Source organism: Oncorhynchus tshawytscha, linkage group LG10 (genome assembly GCF_018296145.1).
Source record: "Oncorhynchus tshawytscha isolate Ot180627B linkage group LG10, Otsh_v2.0, whole genome shotgun sequence".
In the NCBI taxonomy this organism is placed as follows: Eukaryota; Metazoa; Chordata; class Actinopteri; order Salmoniformes; family Salmonidae; genus Oncorhynchus; species Oncorhynchus tshawytscha.
This window is the reverse complement of record NC_056438.1, coordinates 35890312-35907371: the sequence shown is the minus strand read 5'-3', so window position 1 is coordinate 35907371 and position 17060 is coordinate 35890312. Positions and strand designations below refer to the sequence as shown.

The following is a 17060-nucleotide window of genomic DNA, read 5'->3' as shown; positions in this document are numbered from 1 at the left end:
CAATTCACTGGAACTAAGGGGCCTAGCCTGAACTATGGAAAAAAATCCCCAGACCATTATTCCTCCTCCACCAAACTTTACAGTTGGCACTATGCATTGGGGCAGGTAGCATTCTCCTGGCATTCACCAAACCCAGATTTGTCTGTCTGAGATTGCCAGATGGTGAAAGATGATTCATCAATCCAGAGAGCGCGTTTCTACTGCTCCAGAGTCCAATGGCGGCGGGTTTTACACCACTCCAGCCGACGCTTGGCATTACACATAGTGATCGTAGGCTTGTGTGCGGCTGCTCGGCCATGGAAACCCATTTCATGAAGCTCCCAACAAACGGTTCTAATGCTGATGTTGCTTCCAGAGGCCATTTGGAACTCGGTAGTGAGTGTTGCAACCGAGGACAGACGATTTTAAAGCATTACGCGCTTCAGCCCTCGGAGGTCCTGTTCTGTGAGCTTGTGTGGTCTACCATTTTGCGGCGAGCCATTGTTGCTCCTATACGTTTCGACTTCAAAATAACAGCAATTACAGTAGACCGAGGCAGCTCTAGCAGGGCAAAAATCTGACGAACTGACTTGTTGGAAAGATGGCATCCTATGATGGTGCCACGTTGAAAGTCACTGAGCTCTTCAGTATGGCCATTCTACTGCCATTGTTTGTCTCTGGAGATTGCATGGCTGTGTGCTCTATTTTATACGCCTGTCAGAAAAGGGTGTGGTTGAAATAGCTCAATCCACTAATTTGAAGGGATGTCCACATACTTTTGTTTATATGGTGTACATTTTGGAATGTTGCATCGCGTGTCACCAAAACAGAAAGAGAAACACTTTTGTCAATCACTTATTGATTATCACCTTGAAATTAATTGTGCGAAAGGGGGGCGATGAGGTTGCACGTCCTGTTAAAACTAACCCAGCTCAAAAACCACACAGAATCTGGTAATAATGGGTACATCACTGGTTAGAGGCCAATTTGTACAAGACAGCTAGCAACATTTAAAATAGTTGCATTTTGATTGAAGGGGGTTGCCAACGCAGTAAGTGTAACGCAACACTTTTTTTGTTTTGTTAATCACTTCGATTTCACGCTGAACTCAATAGAACTTGGGGCAAACGTTTAGGGTGTAGTACTGTTTTTTTTTAAAAATACTATACTAACATCACCAGACTGAGGTAAAAAAAAACATTTTTTTAATGTAATTAGTATACTGTCAGTGTCCACACATGGAAAGTAGCATAATATGCATTAGATATGGCAGAATAATTCAATATCTTAATTTTGGATTATAGTAAATTAAGTTTTTCAATAAACAGATATTGCTCACTAGTTTAAACAACATTTAGAGATTTAAAAAAAATGTACAGCTCCTAAACACAATTTAACTAGGGGCTTTAGACTGCATCCATGTGCAGCAGGTTGAATGTTTGACGTCCCTACCCAAACTTTGCCGTATGCTAGCTAAGTGAACCGTCTATGACAGTTCAGATTTACAAATCATTTTTCACAAACTACCTTTTCAAAGTAACATTATAATGTTAATTTTATTACGTGTAGCTTAACTTCTTCCAGTGTGAATTGGTGCAGAAGCTTGGTAAACTTTTTTCCTACAGTAGCTTCCCCAACACTGCTATTGCCACTCTAGTTAGCCATTAGCCTATGCATATTATTAATCTCCGTAGAGAAATTTATTAGCTAGCTAGTTTGCCAACTACATATAAACAAAAACGTAACTTTACAACTGACACCATTTGCTATCGTTGCTAAGGAACAGCAACCTAAATTCAAATCAAATTGTATTAGTCGCATGCGCTGAATACACCAGGTGTAGACCTTACGATCCCCTAACCAACAATGAAGTTAAAAAATACAGATAAAAGTAAGTAGCGTAAACTCGTACATCGCCTTGGTCCGTACAATTGCTCTTATTTTAGCTCCCCAAAAACGTAATCCTTCCAGATCAACTGTAATGTCAATATCATTGTAAAACACAATTTCTCCCCTTTCCAACAGAATCAATGCAAATAGTCTGGGTAGCCATTTGATTAGATCTTCCGGAGTCTTATGGCTTGGGGGTAGAAGCCGTTTAGAAGCCTCTTGGACGTAGACTTGGTGCTCCGGTACCACTTGCCATGCAGTAGCAGAGAGAACAGTCTATGACTAGGGTGGCTGAAGTCTTGGTGTGCTTGGACCATATTAGTTTGTTGGACACCAAGGAACTTTGAAGCTCTCAACCTGCTCCACTGCAGCCCCGTCGATGAGAATGGGGGTGTGTTCGGTCCTCCTTTTCCTGAGGCCCACAATCGTCTCCTTTGTCTTGATCACGCTGAGGGAGAGGTTGTTATCCTGGCACCACACGACCAGATCTCTTAACGACCTCCCTATAATCTGTCTCATCGTTGTCGGTGATCAGGCCTACTACCACTGTTGTGTCATCGGCAAACTTGATGATGTTGGAGTCGTGCCTGGCCGTGCAGACATAAGTGAACAGGTAGTACAGGAGGAGACTGAGCATTCCCCCAAGGGGCCAGTGTTGAGGATCACCGTGGCAGATGTGTTGTTGCCTACCCTTACCACCTGGGAGTGGCCCGTCAGGAAGTCCAGGATCCAGTTGCAGAGGGAGGTGTTTAGTCCCAGAGTCCTTAGTTTATTGATGAGCTTTGAGGGCACTATGGTGTTGAACGCTGAGCTGTAGTCAATGAATAGCATTCTCACATAGGTGTTCCTTTTGTCCAGGTGAGAAAGGGCAGTGTGGAGTGCAATAGAGATTGCATCATCTGTGGATCTGTTAGTACGCTAATTGGAGTGGGTCTAGGGTTTCTGGGATAATGGTGATGTGAGCCATGACCAGCCTTTCAAAGCACTTCATGTCTATGAGGGTGGTTCGTTCTGCGTTCTGTACTTTTAATTAGGACACTGCCACAACTGGAGGTCTGCTGATTGCATTTTTTTTATTTGCCCTGCACACAAAGAGAGAACACACAATATTTTAGCCCTTGGCGCAGTCACAGCTCTCAGGCACAAGCACATGGAAACTCACTCAAACACTGTCCCAAGTACTCACAATAGGTACCCTAGTAAGCAAGCTCGGGGAAACTTGTTAACAAAAATGGTTGTATACCAGCACCTTGTGTGTAACATTTCCAGTTTTATATTGAACAATTGCGGAGCCAAGGACAACATACCTTGCTGGCCGAAGGTCAGGCAAAAGAGAACAATAAGGGGGTACGGAAATACAGAACCTGCGATGGACCAAACCAAAATAAACTTTTACAATCACATGTACAATATAGATATGAAAAAGTGTCTACACACCAAAAAAATAACATTAGCTATGCAGCTGTAATTAAATTTAAATAACACTGCATTATTATCATCCTCTCTTGGCCTGGCCTATTTGAATTGGTCCTTGTGTGCAACTTGGTGCATAATCTAGGGGAACAACATCACACTGCTACATCTACAGATGTAAGTGCTACGGGTCAGTAGTCATTTAGGCAGGTTACCTTAGTGTTCTTGGACATAGGCACTACGGTGGTCTGCTTGAAACATGTTGGTATGACAAACTGACAGGGAGAGTTTGAAAATGTCAGTGAAGACACCTGCCAGTTGGTCAGCGTATGCTCACAGTACACGTCCTGGTAATCAGTCTGGCCCCGCGGCTTTAGTGAATGTTGACCTGTTACTCACATTAGCTGCGGACAGCGTGATCAGTCTTCCGGAACAGCTAGTGCTCTCATGCATGATTGTGTTATTTGCCTCGAAGCGAGCATAGAAGTAGTTTAGCTCATCTGGTAGGCTTGTTGTCACTGGGCAGCTCTCAGCTATGCTTCCCTTTGTGGTCTAATGGTTTGCAAGCCCTGCCACAGCCGATGAGCGTCAGAGCCGGTGTAGTACCATCTTGTTAACCGTTAGCCAATTTTGAACTAGCTACCACGGTAGCTTACATGTCCATTTTGACATCACTGGACTAGATCAAATTATTTGTAGTTGTCGTAAGCTAGCAGAATGCCAATGAGACAATGATTTTTTTTTTTTAAACCTGCTACAGTTGTCAATCGTGCAATTATGACCCAAATGCAAACACGTGTAGAAAACACTTCTGGTTTCTGCCTTCAAAATAAAAATCACCTATACACCATGAACTCCAAAGCCTAAAAATAAACAGAAAATGCTTAATGCATGCTTTAAAACTTGGTCCATGAACTGATGAGTCAAAGTTATCAGTCATGTCACTAAAAACAAAACAAGTCAGTTATTTTGCTCCTTTATTCATACAATCCCATTATTGCAGGTACAGTTAAATAATAAAAAGCTATTTTAGAGTAAAAGGAAATAAATTGGTACAGGCGGCTAACATCCTACTATATCTGAACTGTGGAAAAATGCACGCGTTCTCTACCACATTGATGGATAAATTATTTATTTTAATTGAGAAATCAAGATACCATAAGTATGCCTGTGAAGGGGGTAGCAATGGAAGGCAACTAGGTCGCACCACAACCTTCCAGCAGCCTATAAAGAGGCATTAAAAGCAGGAGGAATTGGGCATCTTGAAATGGAGTAACATGCGTCGAGTTATATAGCCACGTGAAGAGGGAATGGGAAAAATGGGAGTCCACAGTCTTGGGACAGTGCAGTCTTGAATCTGGGGAGGTATTTCAATTTTCTATACACCATGAGAATTTTTGTCGATCTTCTTTTTCAAATGGTCTTTGTAAGCCAAGATGTCCCGGTTCCATTTGGTGATGGTTTGCTTTTCACACACCCAGATCTCCTGGGCCACCTATGGAAAACAAAGGAGAAAGGGGGTTAAATAGGGACACAAAAACAGGACAAGCACATACAAGTGCATTAATCCCAGTTCTTCCAACAAATAATTCCAATAAGTAAACTAGAGCCATTTCTGATAAGCTCATTCAAAATGTTGACTCCGCTGCTGTATACCAGTGGAGTTTAACGGCTCAGCACTGGTGTGCTATTGGCATGGTCGAGTATGTTCAGACACTGTGGCCCACAAATACATTGCCCTCATTAGGGTTGGAGTACATTTGTTCATTTTAAAGCAACCGTTTCAATCCAATCTGTTTCCAATTGTTCGATCCTCACCTGTTGGATGAGCCGGAAGTCATGGCTAACCAGCATCATGCCGCCCTCGTACTCATTGATGGCGTCAGCAAGGGCATCGATGGTCTCGATATCTAAGTGATTGGTGGGCTCGTCCAAGAAGAGCATGTGGGCGTTCTGCCCGGCCAGCCAGGCAAAGCACACCCGGCACTTCTGCCCGTCGGACAAGTTTCTAATGGGGTTCACCTGAAAAAAAAAGAAGAAAAAAAAAGTCACCAATGTCAGAAGACCGTTCCCCCAATTCATATATAGGGGTTTAATTCAATTACCGACTTGGGTTGAATTACAATTGACTACAACCCGGCCTGGGTTCAAATAGTTATTTTCCTGTCCTCTGAGCTTTCACGATACAAATGGAACAGTCCCAAAAGTACAAACCCCACTCCCCTGGCACAACACAGGCTCAAACATTAAAATGACTTGAAAGCAAAACAAAATGTTATCTGAAGGCAGGTCTGCAATTGGGAGAACAATATTTGAGGAACACAATTGGTCACTAATGATCAAACTGACCTGCTGTTTGCCTGTCAGCCCATAGCGGCCAATGATCTTCCTCATCTCCTCCCTCTCCTTGATCTCTGGGTAACACTTCATCATGTAATCCAGGGGGGAGAGGTCAAGTTCCAGCTGCTCTGTTAGATGCTGGAGAAAATAGAGTAGGTTCAGCTATGTGAATCATGGAGATTTGTAAAAATGTCTAACAAACTTAACTCCAATCAAGTCAAATAAAAAAGTAATCCACTTCACAACCACGCACAATCAGTTGATGGAACCACAGATTCACAGACTACTCCAATTTTGGAATTGTAGGAGCATACGCACTTAAATGATCTAAGACAGTTTAGTATACCAGTGTGCTTTAATGGTATGGTACCTGGTGATATCTGCCAATCTTGACGTGGGAGTTCTTGCGGATCATACCATCAGTGGGGAGGAGCTGAGGACAAAGACAATGAGGAGACATTGGTAGGAATGGAGAGATGGCAGTTGTGGGATATCTGTTCAAAGAAATGCACAGGCAACTGAACAGGAAATAAAAACAACCGGTTACATTTTGTTTCTACTTTTTGACCATTCTCACATATCAGTGAAAATTAAACTATTTATGGTAACGTGTCATGGTATGGCTGAATAACAGGAGAACAATTCAAGTCTGCTAAATGGCCGTAACAATGTCAAGACTAACCTCTCCCATGAGGAGTTTAAGCAGGGTGGACTTCCCGGCCCCGTTGGGCCCCACAAGGGCCACTCGGGTGTCGAGGTCGATACCGAACTCAAGGTTCTTGTATATATGGGGCTGAATCAAACAAGGGAAAACACAAGACAACAATATTGAGAAAAACATGATACAGTATAGTTTGGAGCTGGAATCTCTTTAGGTCTTTCGTTTTAGGAACAGTTACAAAAAACAAGTTGAGCAAAACATTCGTTAGGCAGAAGTGAGGTTGGACAAACACGTACCTGGTCATCAGAGTACTTGAAGCTGACATTTTGGACCATGATGACAGGAGGGGGAATCTTCCCACAGGGAGGAAAACAAAATGACAGGGTCTAAAAAAGGAAAAGAAGAATGAGTTAAGAGTTTAGGATGGTTTGCATGTGTTATTCTTTGATTCCTGCCTTGACACCCTGAAGGAAGCTATGAAATTATGGATTCTCTTTTGCAATTTACTATTATCCCGGAACTAACAAAACCTGTTGCGTCTGCTCTACACTCCTTGGCATGCTGCTTAGATCAGAAAAACTTGTCGGACAATTGTGTGTCACCGTGCGCCTTCACGGTGAACACTGCCTGGCAGGGGCACTATAATTTGGCGTTTTGTTTACATCATACCACAGTAGCAATAATAAGAGTACATGCAAACTCTGGTCAGCTGCCTGCATTAATACCCACTATAACGAAGGTCCATAGATTTTCCTGATCATGTGACTTGCCTGTCCAGGAAAAACTCTGGGCTGTAGCCAAAACAACAAACTTGTTATTCCAAAAAGAGCACCTGTTCCTACCCTATACGGGAAGCACCATCAGCCCTGTCAAAGTCACTAAACAGACTTACTTGGTCATTCTTAACACTCTCAGTCAGGCCCGAGGCCACCATCTTCTGCAGAGTCTTCTCTTTACTCTGGGCTTGGCGAGCCAGCTTGGCTGAGCCGTGCCCAAACCGGGCTATGTAGTTCTGGTGGGGTAGTAAGGAGAGAGAAGGGTTTACAAAGCTACTAATGTTTGGTGAAGCAGTTCACTCCCATCGGCCACAAGCTTGGTGGTTCCAAAATAACCCATCACCCACATTACCGGCACCAGCCCAAATTTCACATACTACTTGTGTACGTGAAAGTGTCCCAAGAGAAAGGGGAGTTTACCTTCATGTGTTTGATCTGGTCCTGCTCCCAATTGAACCGCTTCATCTGGTTCTCTTCCAACTCCTCCCTGGTCTTAATGTACTGGTCGTAGTTGCCCTTTGAGGAAGTAAACAAACACTTGTTTATAGAGGATTGTGTACCATTTAACAATTTAAAAAAAAAAAGAAAAAAAAAGGGATGTACCCCCACATCTTTCATTTACTTTGTTTTTATGACTTGAATATAGTACGTTTTTAAATCATAGTAACTCACCAAGGCAAAATACACTATAACGTGTAAATGCAGAGTTCAACACACATTCTGACAGATGGAATGTCATGACATCTAGCCAAATTTCCATGACCACCAATTGGTGGTGTCTATGCACGTATAAAAAAAGTAAGCGTAATGTGGTATCGTCGCTGGTAGGCTGCTCTGATGCCATGTACCACCTCTTGTCATTCTGTAAGGTGGCGCAGCAGCTCATAAAAATAAGTGTACAAGACCTGTCTGACTTGCGCCTGTGAGTGGACTGATCGATTGTGGAGAATGTGGAGATGGCACAGCCCATCAGTCCAAGACCTGTGCTATTGAAGAATTGTATATGGTGCAACAAATAGAAAATAATTTAGAACAAAAAGGCGCTTTCTCCCGCGTTAGATATTGGGCGCGGTCCTGAAACGCATCAGTGTGCTGTTGAATTGGCACCTTTCCCTAGACCATGTTACCATGTGCGTAATAGCAAAGGTAACCACCATATTGGTTTGTCACAAATCTGTCTGTTTTTAATCTTTGCCACGCCTTAAGAGGCTGTACATTTTGTTAGACCAGCCTCTCAGGTATTATTTATTTAGTGTTGTTTACACTGTCCCAAATTGTCTGGAAAATTATATAATATTAATCCAGTTTTTCCTTGATCTCATTATCATGATAATAAGTAATGTCATTATCATTAGTAGGCTTAGTATTGCAGCCTTGTATAACCACCACCGAGCTGTAGGCCAAAGAGCGCATCCTGTTTAGTTTAAAACACCATAACTTACTTAGGCCTATATTTCAAAACTTATATAGGCTACTGTATCAATAAATTATTTATTTGTTCATGTCACACAGCATAAACGAGTCATTCTTGATTTGAAATGCAATCAAGCATTTAATTTAAAAAATAAAGCAACCACTGAATAATTAGCGTAAAAAATAGGCGTAAACCGTTTCATTTTGGAAATTGAATTCACGAATTAATGCGACTTTAGTATTTACTGTAATAAGGGCTCAACAAAAAAAGAGATATAATCTCTACATTTTTATTTAGGGTGTAATTTATTAGTATTTGCTTGTCTGAGGTAGAGGACCTCATAAGCTGTAGACCACACCATCTACCAAGACCGTTCTCATTTCTATTTTTCATCAAGGGTCTCTGTACTTCGCTCCGTTCATCTTTCCCCTCGATCCTGACTCGTCTCCCAGTGCCCACCGATGAAAAACATCCCCACAGCATGATGCTGCTGCCACCATGCGTCACCATAGGGATGGTGCCAGGTTTCCTCCAGACGTGACCATTGGCATTCAGGCCAAAGAGTTCAATCTTTGTTTCATCAGATCAGAGAATATTGTTTCTCATGGTCCGAGTCCTTTAGGTGCCTTTTGGCGAACTCCAAGCAGCCTGTCATGTGCCACTTTACCATAAAGGCCTGATCGGAGGAGTGCTGCAGAGATGGGTGAACCTTCGAGCTCTGTCAGTGACCATCGGGTTCTTGGTCACCTCCCAACCAAGACCCTTCTCCCCCAACTGCAGACATTTTTTGGTAGCCTTCCCCAGATCTGTGCCTCGGCACAATCCTGTCTTGGAGCTCTACTGACTATTTCTTCGACCCCATGGCTTGGTTTTTGCGCTGACATGCACGGTCAACTGTGGGACCTTATATAGACAGGTATGTGCCTGGACCCAAACCATGTCCAATCAATTGAATTTACCACAGGTGGACTCCAATCAAGTTGTAGAACCATCTCAAGGATGATCAATGGAAACAGGACGCACCTGAGCTCAATTTCGAGTCTCACAGCAAAGGGTTTGAATACAAATGTAAATACATTTTTTTTCCTCTTGCAAAAATGTCTAAAAACCTGATTTGCTTTGTCTTTATGGGCTGCTGTGTGTAGTTTGATAAGGGGAAAATATTTATTCAATTTCAGAATAAGTCTAACGTAACAAAATGTGGAAAATGTCAAGGGGGCTGAATACTCTCCGAATGCACTGTAAATAACATTCACTCCCCAATAGCTAAACAGTTACCTATAGGGTACAAGATATGTTTTGAATTGCCAACCTAGTTAGTCTTATATCATATTTCATAGGCTAGGCCTACCTGATGCTGCAATGTCCGACTGTTTCTCTCCTTGAGCAACGGCCCACTTGTCTCGCACACATGTAGGTGATGCACACAAACGTGTCATTCCGATCCTGGCAGACGTTGCTTTAAATCTTATTGATATAATATTAACTGCCTGAATAAATTACACCAACAGAAATTAATGTTCATGACTTTTCAAAATTCTCAGATTTGATCATTTTCCAAAACTTACCAAGGCCTGGAAAACATTTTAAAATTATGACTTTTCCAGTATTTTCACCACCGGACAAACCCTGTAAATGGTGGAAGTCTGAGCTTTAACTGGGTCCATTTGGGTAAGTAAGTTTAGTGAACTAGTGTTTATTTATCAACTGAGGACAGGAAAAGCAACTGCTCAGACCTGGAGAATTATTGTAAACCAGACAAACAGCTTGTTGGTCCATGGTGACCCATGACAGAGTGCAGTTGCTCTTACCGTGTAGTATTTCAGCTTGCGCTCGTGCAAGTGCATGATGTTGGTGCACACGCCATTGAGGAAATCTTGCGAATGGGAGATCAGGACCAGAATACGTTTGAATCTGTAGAATAGGAGTAAGGCTGAAACTTCAGACACTTCTAAATAGCAACAATGACAATTCTTGAGTTACACAACCAATAGGCATTATCCTACAATGTCAGGGACCAAAGTCAAAAGGTAACTGCCAAAGTAATGGAAACACTTGCAATTAACATCCCATCATGCTTAGGGTCATCTATTAAAATGCTGGGCAGGCCATTACTTTGGTTACCACGGCTATGCCTTGCCTGGCTACCCAAATGCCTTGCTCCGGACATGAGTTTCTCCGCAATGAGTCAGGATTTGATTACCTCCCCAATGATTGATAGAACGCAAACACATTCTTAACTATTCTGAGTACAGCTGCATTTAGAAAATGTGTCATTGGCTGTGATACTGATTGGTTAGAGATAAGCCAATCGCTGATTGTACAACACCCCTCCTTTTGACATCACCACAAACGACTAACGATGGCAGTCTCCGACTGAAACATGTAGTGAATACAGAGCAGCGGAGGAATTCAGTTTGATTCCCCAGGCAAGGCTATGACCCCATAGGATGACAATGCCCCCACCCACAGGGCACGAGTGGTCACTGAATGGTTTGATGAGCATGAAAACCATATGCCACCTCAGTCACCAGAGCTCAAGCCAATTAAACACCCATGGGAGATTCTGGAACTGCACCCAAGATAGCATTTTCCACCACCACCATCAAGAAAACGCCAAATTATGGAATTTCTGGAAGAAGAATCCATCCAATAGAGTTCCAGACTTTGTGGCTTGTGGTGGCCCAATGCCCTATTAAGACACAATGTCATTGTTTCCTTTATTTCGGCAGTTACCTGTATATAGCTAGTTAGCACATAACTATAAACTCCATGAGCAATGTCTAAAACAAATCTGTTATCTTGGAACTAACAAACCCTGTGGCATCAGCTCTACACTCTTTTTGGAATGCTGCTTAGATCAGATAAACGCTTCGGTCTAGTTTTTGTCAACGCGCCCCCGCACGGAGAACAAACTGCCTGGCAGGGGCACTATAATTCGGCCTTTTGTTTACATCATGTCACAGCAGCAATAACAGCATGCAATAGCAGCTTAAAGTGAGTAGATCATGTAAATGTTCCATGATTTTCCAGTTTACCTCTGGAGTTGCCACTTAAATGTCAGAAGAACCCAGCCTTCAATCTAAGGTGGCTTTTCACATTAAAAGTAATGATACAGGCACAATTGTTTCTAGAAAAGTCGTGTCCTACGTCTCACACGTCTAAATGGCCTTACTGGCTAAGCTCTTCCTCCAGCCACACACAGGCATCCAGGTCCAAGTGGTTGGTGGGCTCATCCAGCAGCAACATGAACGGCTTCAAGAACAGGGCCCTTGGAGACAAGGAACGCACAAAACCAGGTTAGTAGGTCTTCAAAACAACAGTGCTAAAATAGGCTTATTCACACCCTCACCAAAAAAAACAGGGCATTTGTGAATGAAAAACAATTTACAGGTAGGTCTTATTGGAGGTTGTGAATTAGATGTTTTAAATCTAAAACCTCTTAAATAGTTATGACTAAAGGCATTTGGGCAAAGTGAAACTCAAGAGTGAACAGAACAGCAGGGATCAGATAAACGCGGTGGACAATTTGTCTCACTGCGCCGATGCACTGAGAACATACTGCTTGTTGGCGGCGTTATCATTCGGCTTGTCATTACATCACTTCCAAACAGTTCTGAGCCAAACACCTGTGCATCATTAGAATATAGTTGGTGTCCATATTTTGTTAGGATTCGACCAGTCAAGTTAGGACAGTCAAAGATAGTGGGAAAGAAAAATGTTTTTGTGGTATGATGTTATTTGCCCACTTGTGTCATTTAGCCAATTCTAAACAGAACCCTCACAGTCCCCATCACTCTTCATGTAGATTGACAGTTTTCTGGACAGGTGTAGACAGTTGAAGCGAAGCTTGAGGGAGTCTAGGAAAAAGACTGCACTCAAGGCCTGTATTCATATAGTGTCTCACAGTAGCAGTGTTGATCTAGGATCAGTTTAGCTTTTTTTTTTACATTATAATGAATGAACAGGGGCTTGGGGCAGATCTGGGACCATATTCTCAGAGTAGTGGTGCATATCTAGGATGAGGTTCCACCTGTCCATTATGATCCAAAGGTTAACTGATGCTAGATCAGCGTGCCTACACTTGGAACCTTTATGAACAAGGGCCCAGATCCCAAATATGCACTGAGACACTTTAATAGTAAAGGTTTGTCTTTGTATTGTAAAGGGTGGGTTTGTACCTGGCCAGAGCAACGCGCATCCTCCAGCCTCCGCTGAAGTCCTTAAGCTTCTTCTGCTGCATGGAGGCAGTAAAGCCCAGGCCGTGGAGGATCTGGGAGGCCCGCACCTCAGCCTTATCTGCGTCCAGCTCCTCCAGGCGCTCATAAAGCTCCATCAGCTTCTCACACTCGGCTTTAGGGGGGAGAGAAACAGAGAGATGAGCGTTTGGGTGGAGGACAATGGAAAATAGGGAGACGAGCAGGAGAAGATAACAGTCGGGGTGGGTGGAGAGAAACTTCTACTCTACAGTGTTTATTTTAACTGGTTGGAGCAAAATGGAATCACGGCTATTATCCCACCAATTAAGCCTTTGTGCCCTTGTCCCGATGCTACATCATGAAGGGAACACATTATGCAGGACTATTAGGGACATGGGAGGTAGTGTACCACGCCTAGGAAGGGAAGCTGCCACAGTGAGCACAGTTCCCATGGTAACATGGTAATTCACAGTACTACAACCAAACCACCATTATAAAGCAACTCACAGTCCTCTGATGCCAGGCGCTCTGCCTCCTTCTCCAGATGGATCCTTTCCGCATCCACCTCCATGACACACTGCAGGGCAGTCTTCTCACTGGGAGACATCTCACGGGTCAGGTGGTAGATGTCAATGTGCTCTGGGATAGGTACCTCACGGTGGCCAATGGCTGCCAGCAACATGGATTTACCTGGAAAGAGAAAGATTTGTAAGTGTGTCCTTTAAGTGTCCCGTAGAGCTCAAATGTGTATTTGTAAATAAGGTGGGGATACTTCAAATAAACTTCTACACAGAAGATAAAGGGTCTACGGCTGCTGTTCAGTTATAAATGTCATAAGGGGCCAATACATATACACAAAAAGTAACCCTACCCCAGATAGAGGTTGCTCCTGGGAAAACTAGGGCATATTATGTCCTGAGGAGATAAAGGCTGAGTTGGCTGAAAGATGTCCCGCGTGGACAGGTGTGACTAACACCGAAAATGACCAAACGAGGTGTCCCAAAGGCACTGTTCATTAGAGCACACCATAAAAAAATTTTTTCCAATGAAAAGAGTCTTAACGGATAAATGCTTACCCAAAACACATTCAAAGCACTTACTTTCGCTCTGTGCCCACTGAACACACCCCATGTGATGTAACCACTTACCAGTGCCGTTGAGGCCAATGAGGCCATAGCGGCGGCCCGAGTTGAGCTCCAAGCTGGTGTCCTGCAGCAGCTCCTGCCCATGGAAGGTGAGCGACATGCTGGTGACGTGCACATCTGTGCTGTTGGGGTGCGAAGCCAGCACGCCAGTCACCGCCCGCGCCTCAGTCTTCTTCAGCTCAAACTCATCCAGCTCCTTGGTCAGGCTTTCCACACCTGTAACTCAGTGACATGGAGGGCCATTTAGTAAGTCATTTCTCCAAATGAAGTGTTACCCATCTCTACTTACATTAATCTGAAGAAACAGCCTATCCATTCAACATGAGAACAACCACCTGGAATACAAATACATTTCTGAAACCTGAACTAGCAGTGAAGAGGATTTAAACTTAAGCCCTTCTTTAGTTGCTCTATGATTATCAACCATTACCGTTGCTTATGGCTCCATTCTCCTGGCCTTCCTCTGGTTTCTCTCCCTCTCCATCCTCAGTTTTTTTTGTCTTCTGGCGGGATTTGGCGGCTTCCTTCTTCTTCTGCGCCTTCTTCTTGGCCAGATCTGAAGGCATGGCTGCTGCTGACCTCAACTAAATTAAACTTGAAGACAGAGAGCTGGGGGTCAAAGCAGAGAAAACTGGTTCAGTAAGTAACATTGTATTGCCTGCATCTGGATTATCAGGAGTAGCTAATATGGTAAGCAGTCATCAAGTGAATCAAAATGCCAGTGCCATTTCATTTAGTTCGATACATCTCATTACCACTACCAAGACAAATAGAAGTAATATCAATTTGGTTGGAAAGGGTCGCCCGTTTGTTATCCTCATTCATGAAGCATGTTGCGGACCAGCCAAATGACACATTAAAATATACCTAACCATCTTAAAGCACTGCTTGATCTGGCTTTAGTTGAACTGCTTGCAAGTCCTCCCTTCGTTGTCATTCATATGAATCGCAATCGAAGACGAAACATTTAAAAAATTACTAATCCATCTATGGTTAGACCGAGGATAGATTTTACGCGCAGTTATCTAATCACATTGCGCAACTAGCAAGCGTTAGTTAGGAAGCTAATCATATTGCGCATTGCATTATAAATGCCAGCATCCTTTACCTGGTCAGCTGAGTTAGTCATCTTCCAGCATCACAGTAAGCACTGAGTAACTGGGGTAGCTAGCCAGGTGGCCTAGTATGGCTAATCTCACGTATCGTCCTCCTTTCCTGCCATTTAATTTACCATGGCTGGCTACATGACTATGTTATATTCGCTCAGAACTGTAACTAACGTTCGCTAGCTATAGACATTTAATCAGTTTGCCAACTGCAAATTAACGTTAGCTACCTAGCTGTTAAACTGGCACCCTGGGCCACTATTTTAGTGAGTAAAATATTTAGGCCCTACCAGTTAGCTGAAACTGGCTAGCCAAATTACCTCCGAATCTCGAACTAGTAACTTAGCTAAGCAATTTTATCACAAATCCAGGAAGTCAGTGTGGGCTTTTAGATCTTTCGATCTGTCAGATGCCAATCATCCCACTGGATAGAAATCCCCAAATGATTTTAGAGTCAGACGCCGGTAAGATAGCTGGTGGCTAATGCCGAGAAACTCGTGGTCATCTTTTCATTGCATTGTGTAGTAACTAGAAACTAACGTTAGCTAGGTTACCTGTATGCTAGCTAACGTTTTCAAACAATTCAAAACTAACAACAGATCCTGCCAACAATTTATCCGATACATTTTTACTAAATCCAAAAAGATTTAAACACTATTTGTGACTCTGTTAGATATATACGTTTTAATATCCTGCTGGCGTTTTCTTACCGGTCTTTTTCCTGTTCACCCGCGGCTGCGACGATGTTGGAAACGCACAAGAAAGAATGAGCTCGTTGTCGCGTGTCCCAATGCCGGCTCACCAACCAATGAAACGCCGAGTTGTCTTTCAAGACCAACTTTCGCATTTTAATAACGGGCGGGTAAAATAAGAAGGGTTGTGGGAAATGGTGTCTTCTGAACGTTATTATATAAAGACCAGAAATGATTCATTATTGCAACATCATTGATAGAGTGGACCTAATTTTTCAGACAGTTCATGGTTACCGCTTGGCAGAATTGTCACCTTTTTTTTTACTGGAACACGTTTTAGGCTACGTAGAACTCCAGTGAAACAAAAATAATGATTATTCATTAGGCTTAAAATAAATAATTGTAACTATTGAGCTTATTTACACATCTAAAGACGCAAGCAGGGTTGGGGTCTGTCAATTCCATTTAAATTCAGTCAATTCAGGAAGTAAACTGACAATTACATTTGTTTTCATGTTGAGTAATATCTCTAATTCAGTTACTATATTGGTTTGGATCAGTTTAAAAATATATATGACAAGATGACAACATTCATTCATAACAACAGCAAAAACATATAATCCGTAACCAAATACATCTATCTAGATTTAGAAATTGCAATATGGCTTAACGGTCAAGGGTTAACCCTTGCTTAATAAATCAGACTGTAATACCAGCTTTCTAGGGACACAGTCTAAATTAAAGCACTGCAAAAACGTGGATAGTTTCCTTACAAGCAAGAATGCTGAATAAAATTACATTTGAACTTACTGTACTCGTTGTCTGAAAAATATCAACAGGAAAGTATTATTTACCCAACTTTTTGGAGCGCCTGTACTACAGTTGAGATTTCTATCACCTGGCACATGCAGAAATGAATTCAACCATTTTAACACCTGCAAGACTTCGGTTAGTATGCATCCATTTTATATGCCTTAGGTGACGAGCAAACAAATTGTGATAACCACACACAGAGACCTGCGTTTTGAAGTCGGCTTAGTAATATTATCAGAACCCAAAATATAAGCTTGTTTCACTCCATTGTTTGTAAACAATATAATTAAACAAACAGTGTAGGCTATATCCTCAAAACATGGTTAAAACTATCATTTTGATCTCATAGATGATCCGTCCTTGCATCCATAGCTCTGTCTATGAATTTGAGAGTGGTTACAGGCTGGTTGAGAGTGACCGCTTGTTTTAACTGCAGATTGACCCTTTAAGTTTCCGTTCTTAAGGTCAAATATACACTTTCTGAAGCCAAGGCATACATTGCATGTTTTGATTTGTGATGAATATTGGTGTTAATATGTTAAACATAAATTCAAGGACGTTTTCACTTGTCAACATACTGCTTTTCCATGGCATTCTACCTTAAAACAACCACGTCACAATATTTCTTCCTT

The 17060-nt window shown here is 42.5% G+C and overlaps 1 protein-coding gene across 2 annotated transcripts; it reads right to left on the bottom strand.

The window, feature by feature from the left end:
• Positions 1 to 4242: 4242 nt before the first annotated feature.
• On the bottom strand, positions 4243 to 15745 carry LOC112260160 (ATP-binding cassette sub-family F member 2). Of its 2 annotated transcripts, none has more exons than XM_024435055.2 (15): positions 15634 to 15745; positions 14248 to 14426; positions 13821 to 14033; positions 13180 to 13362; positions 12655 to 12826; positions 11649 to 11744; positions 10285 to 10387; positions 7480 to 7575; positions 7176 to 7295; positions 6580 to 6669; positions 6305 to 6415; positions 5993 to 6055; positions 5632 to 5760; positions 5101 to 5304; positions 4243 to 4777 (listed from the first exon to the last, which is right to left on the bottom strand). In XM_024435055.2, exons 2-15 carry the CDS (start codon positions 14381 to 14383, stop codon positions 4661 to 4663), a joined length of 1833 nt encoding a protein of 610 aa, XP_024290823.1. In that variant the 5' UTR covers positions 14384 to 14426; positions 15634 to 15745; the 3' UTR covers positions 4243 to 4660. The 2 variants fall into 2 exon arrangements, with proteins under 2 accessions (XP_024290823.1, XP_024290824.1); XM_024435056.2 differs by having other exon boundaries at positions 14248 to 14411; positions 15634 to 15739.
• Positions 15746 to 17060: the final 1315 nt, after the last annotated feature.

Coding starts and splice junctions, on each gene's coding strand:
- LOC112260160 (XM_024435055.2), bottom strand. CDS start 14,383: ATGCCTTCAGATCTGGCCAAGAAGAAGGCGCAGAAGAAGAAGGAAGCC. Junction 14,034..14,247: donor GAATGGAGCCATAAGCAACG/GTAATGGTTGAT, acceptor ACTGAGTTACAG/GTGTGGAAAGCCTGACCAAG. Junction 7,576..10,284: donor GCAAGCTGAAATACTACACG/GTAAGAGCAACT, acceptor ACTTCCTCAAAG/GGCAACTACGACCAGTACAT.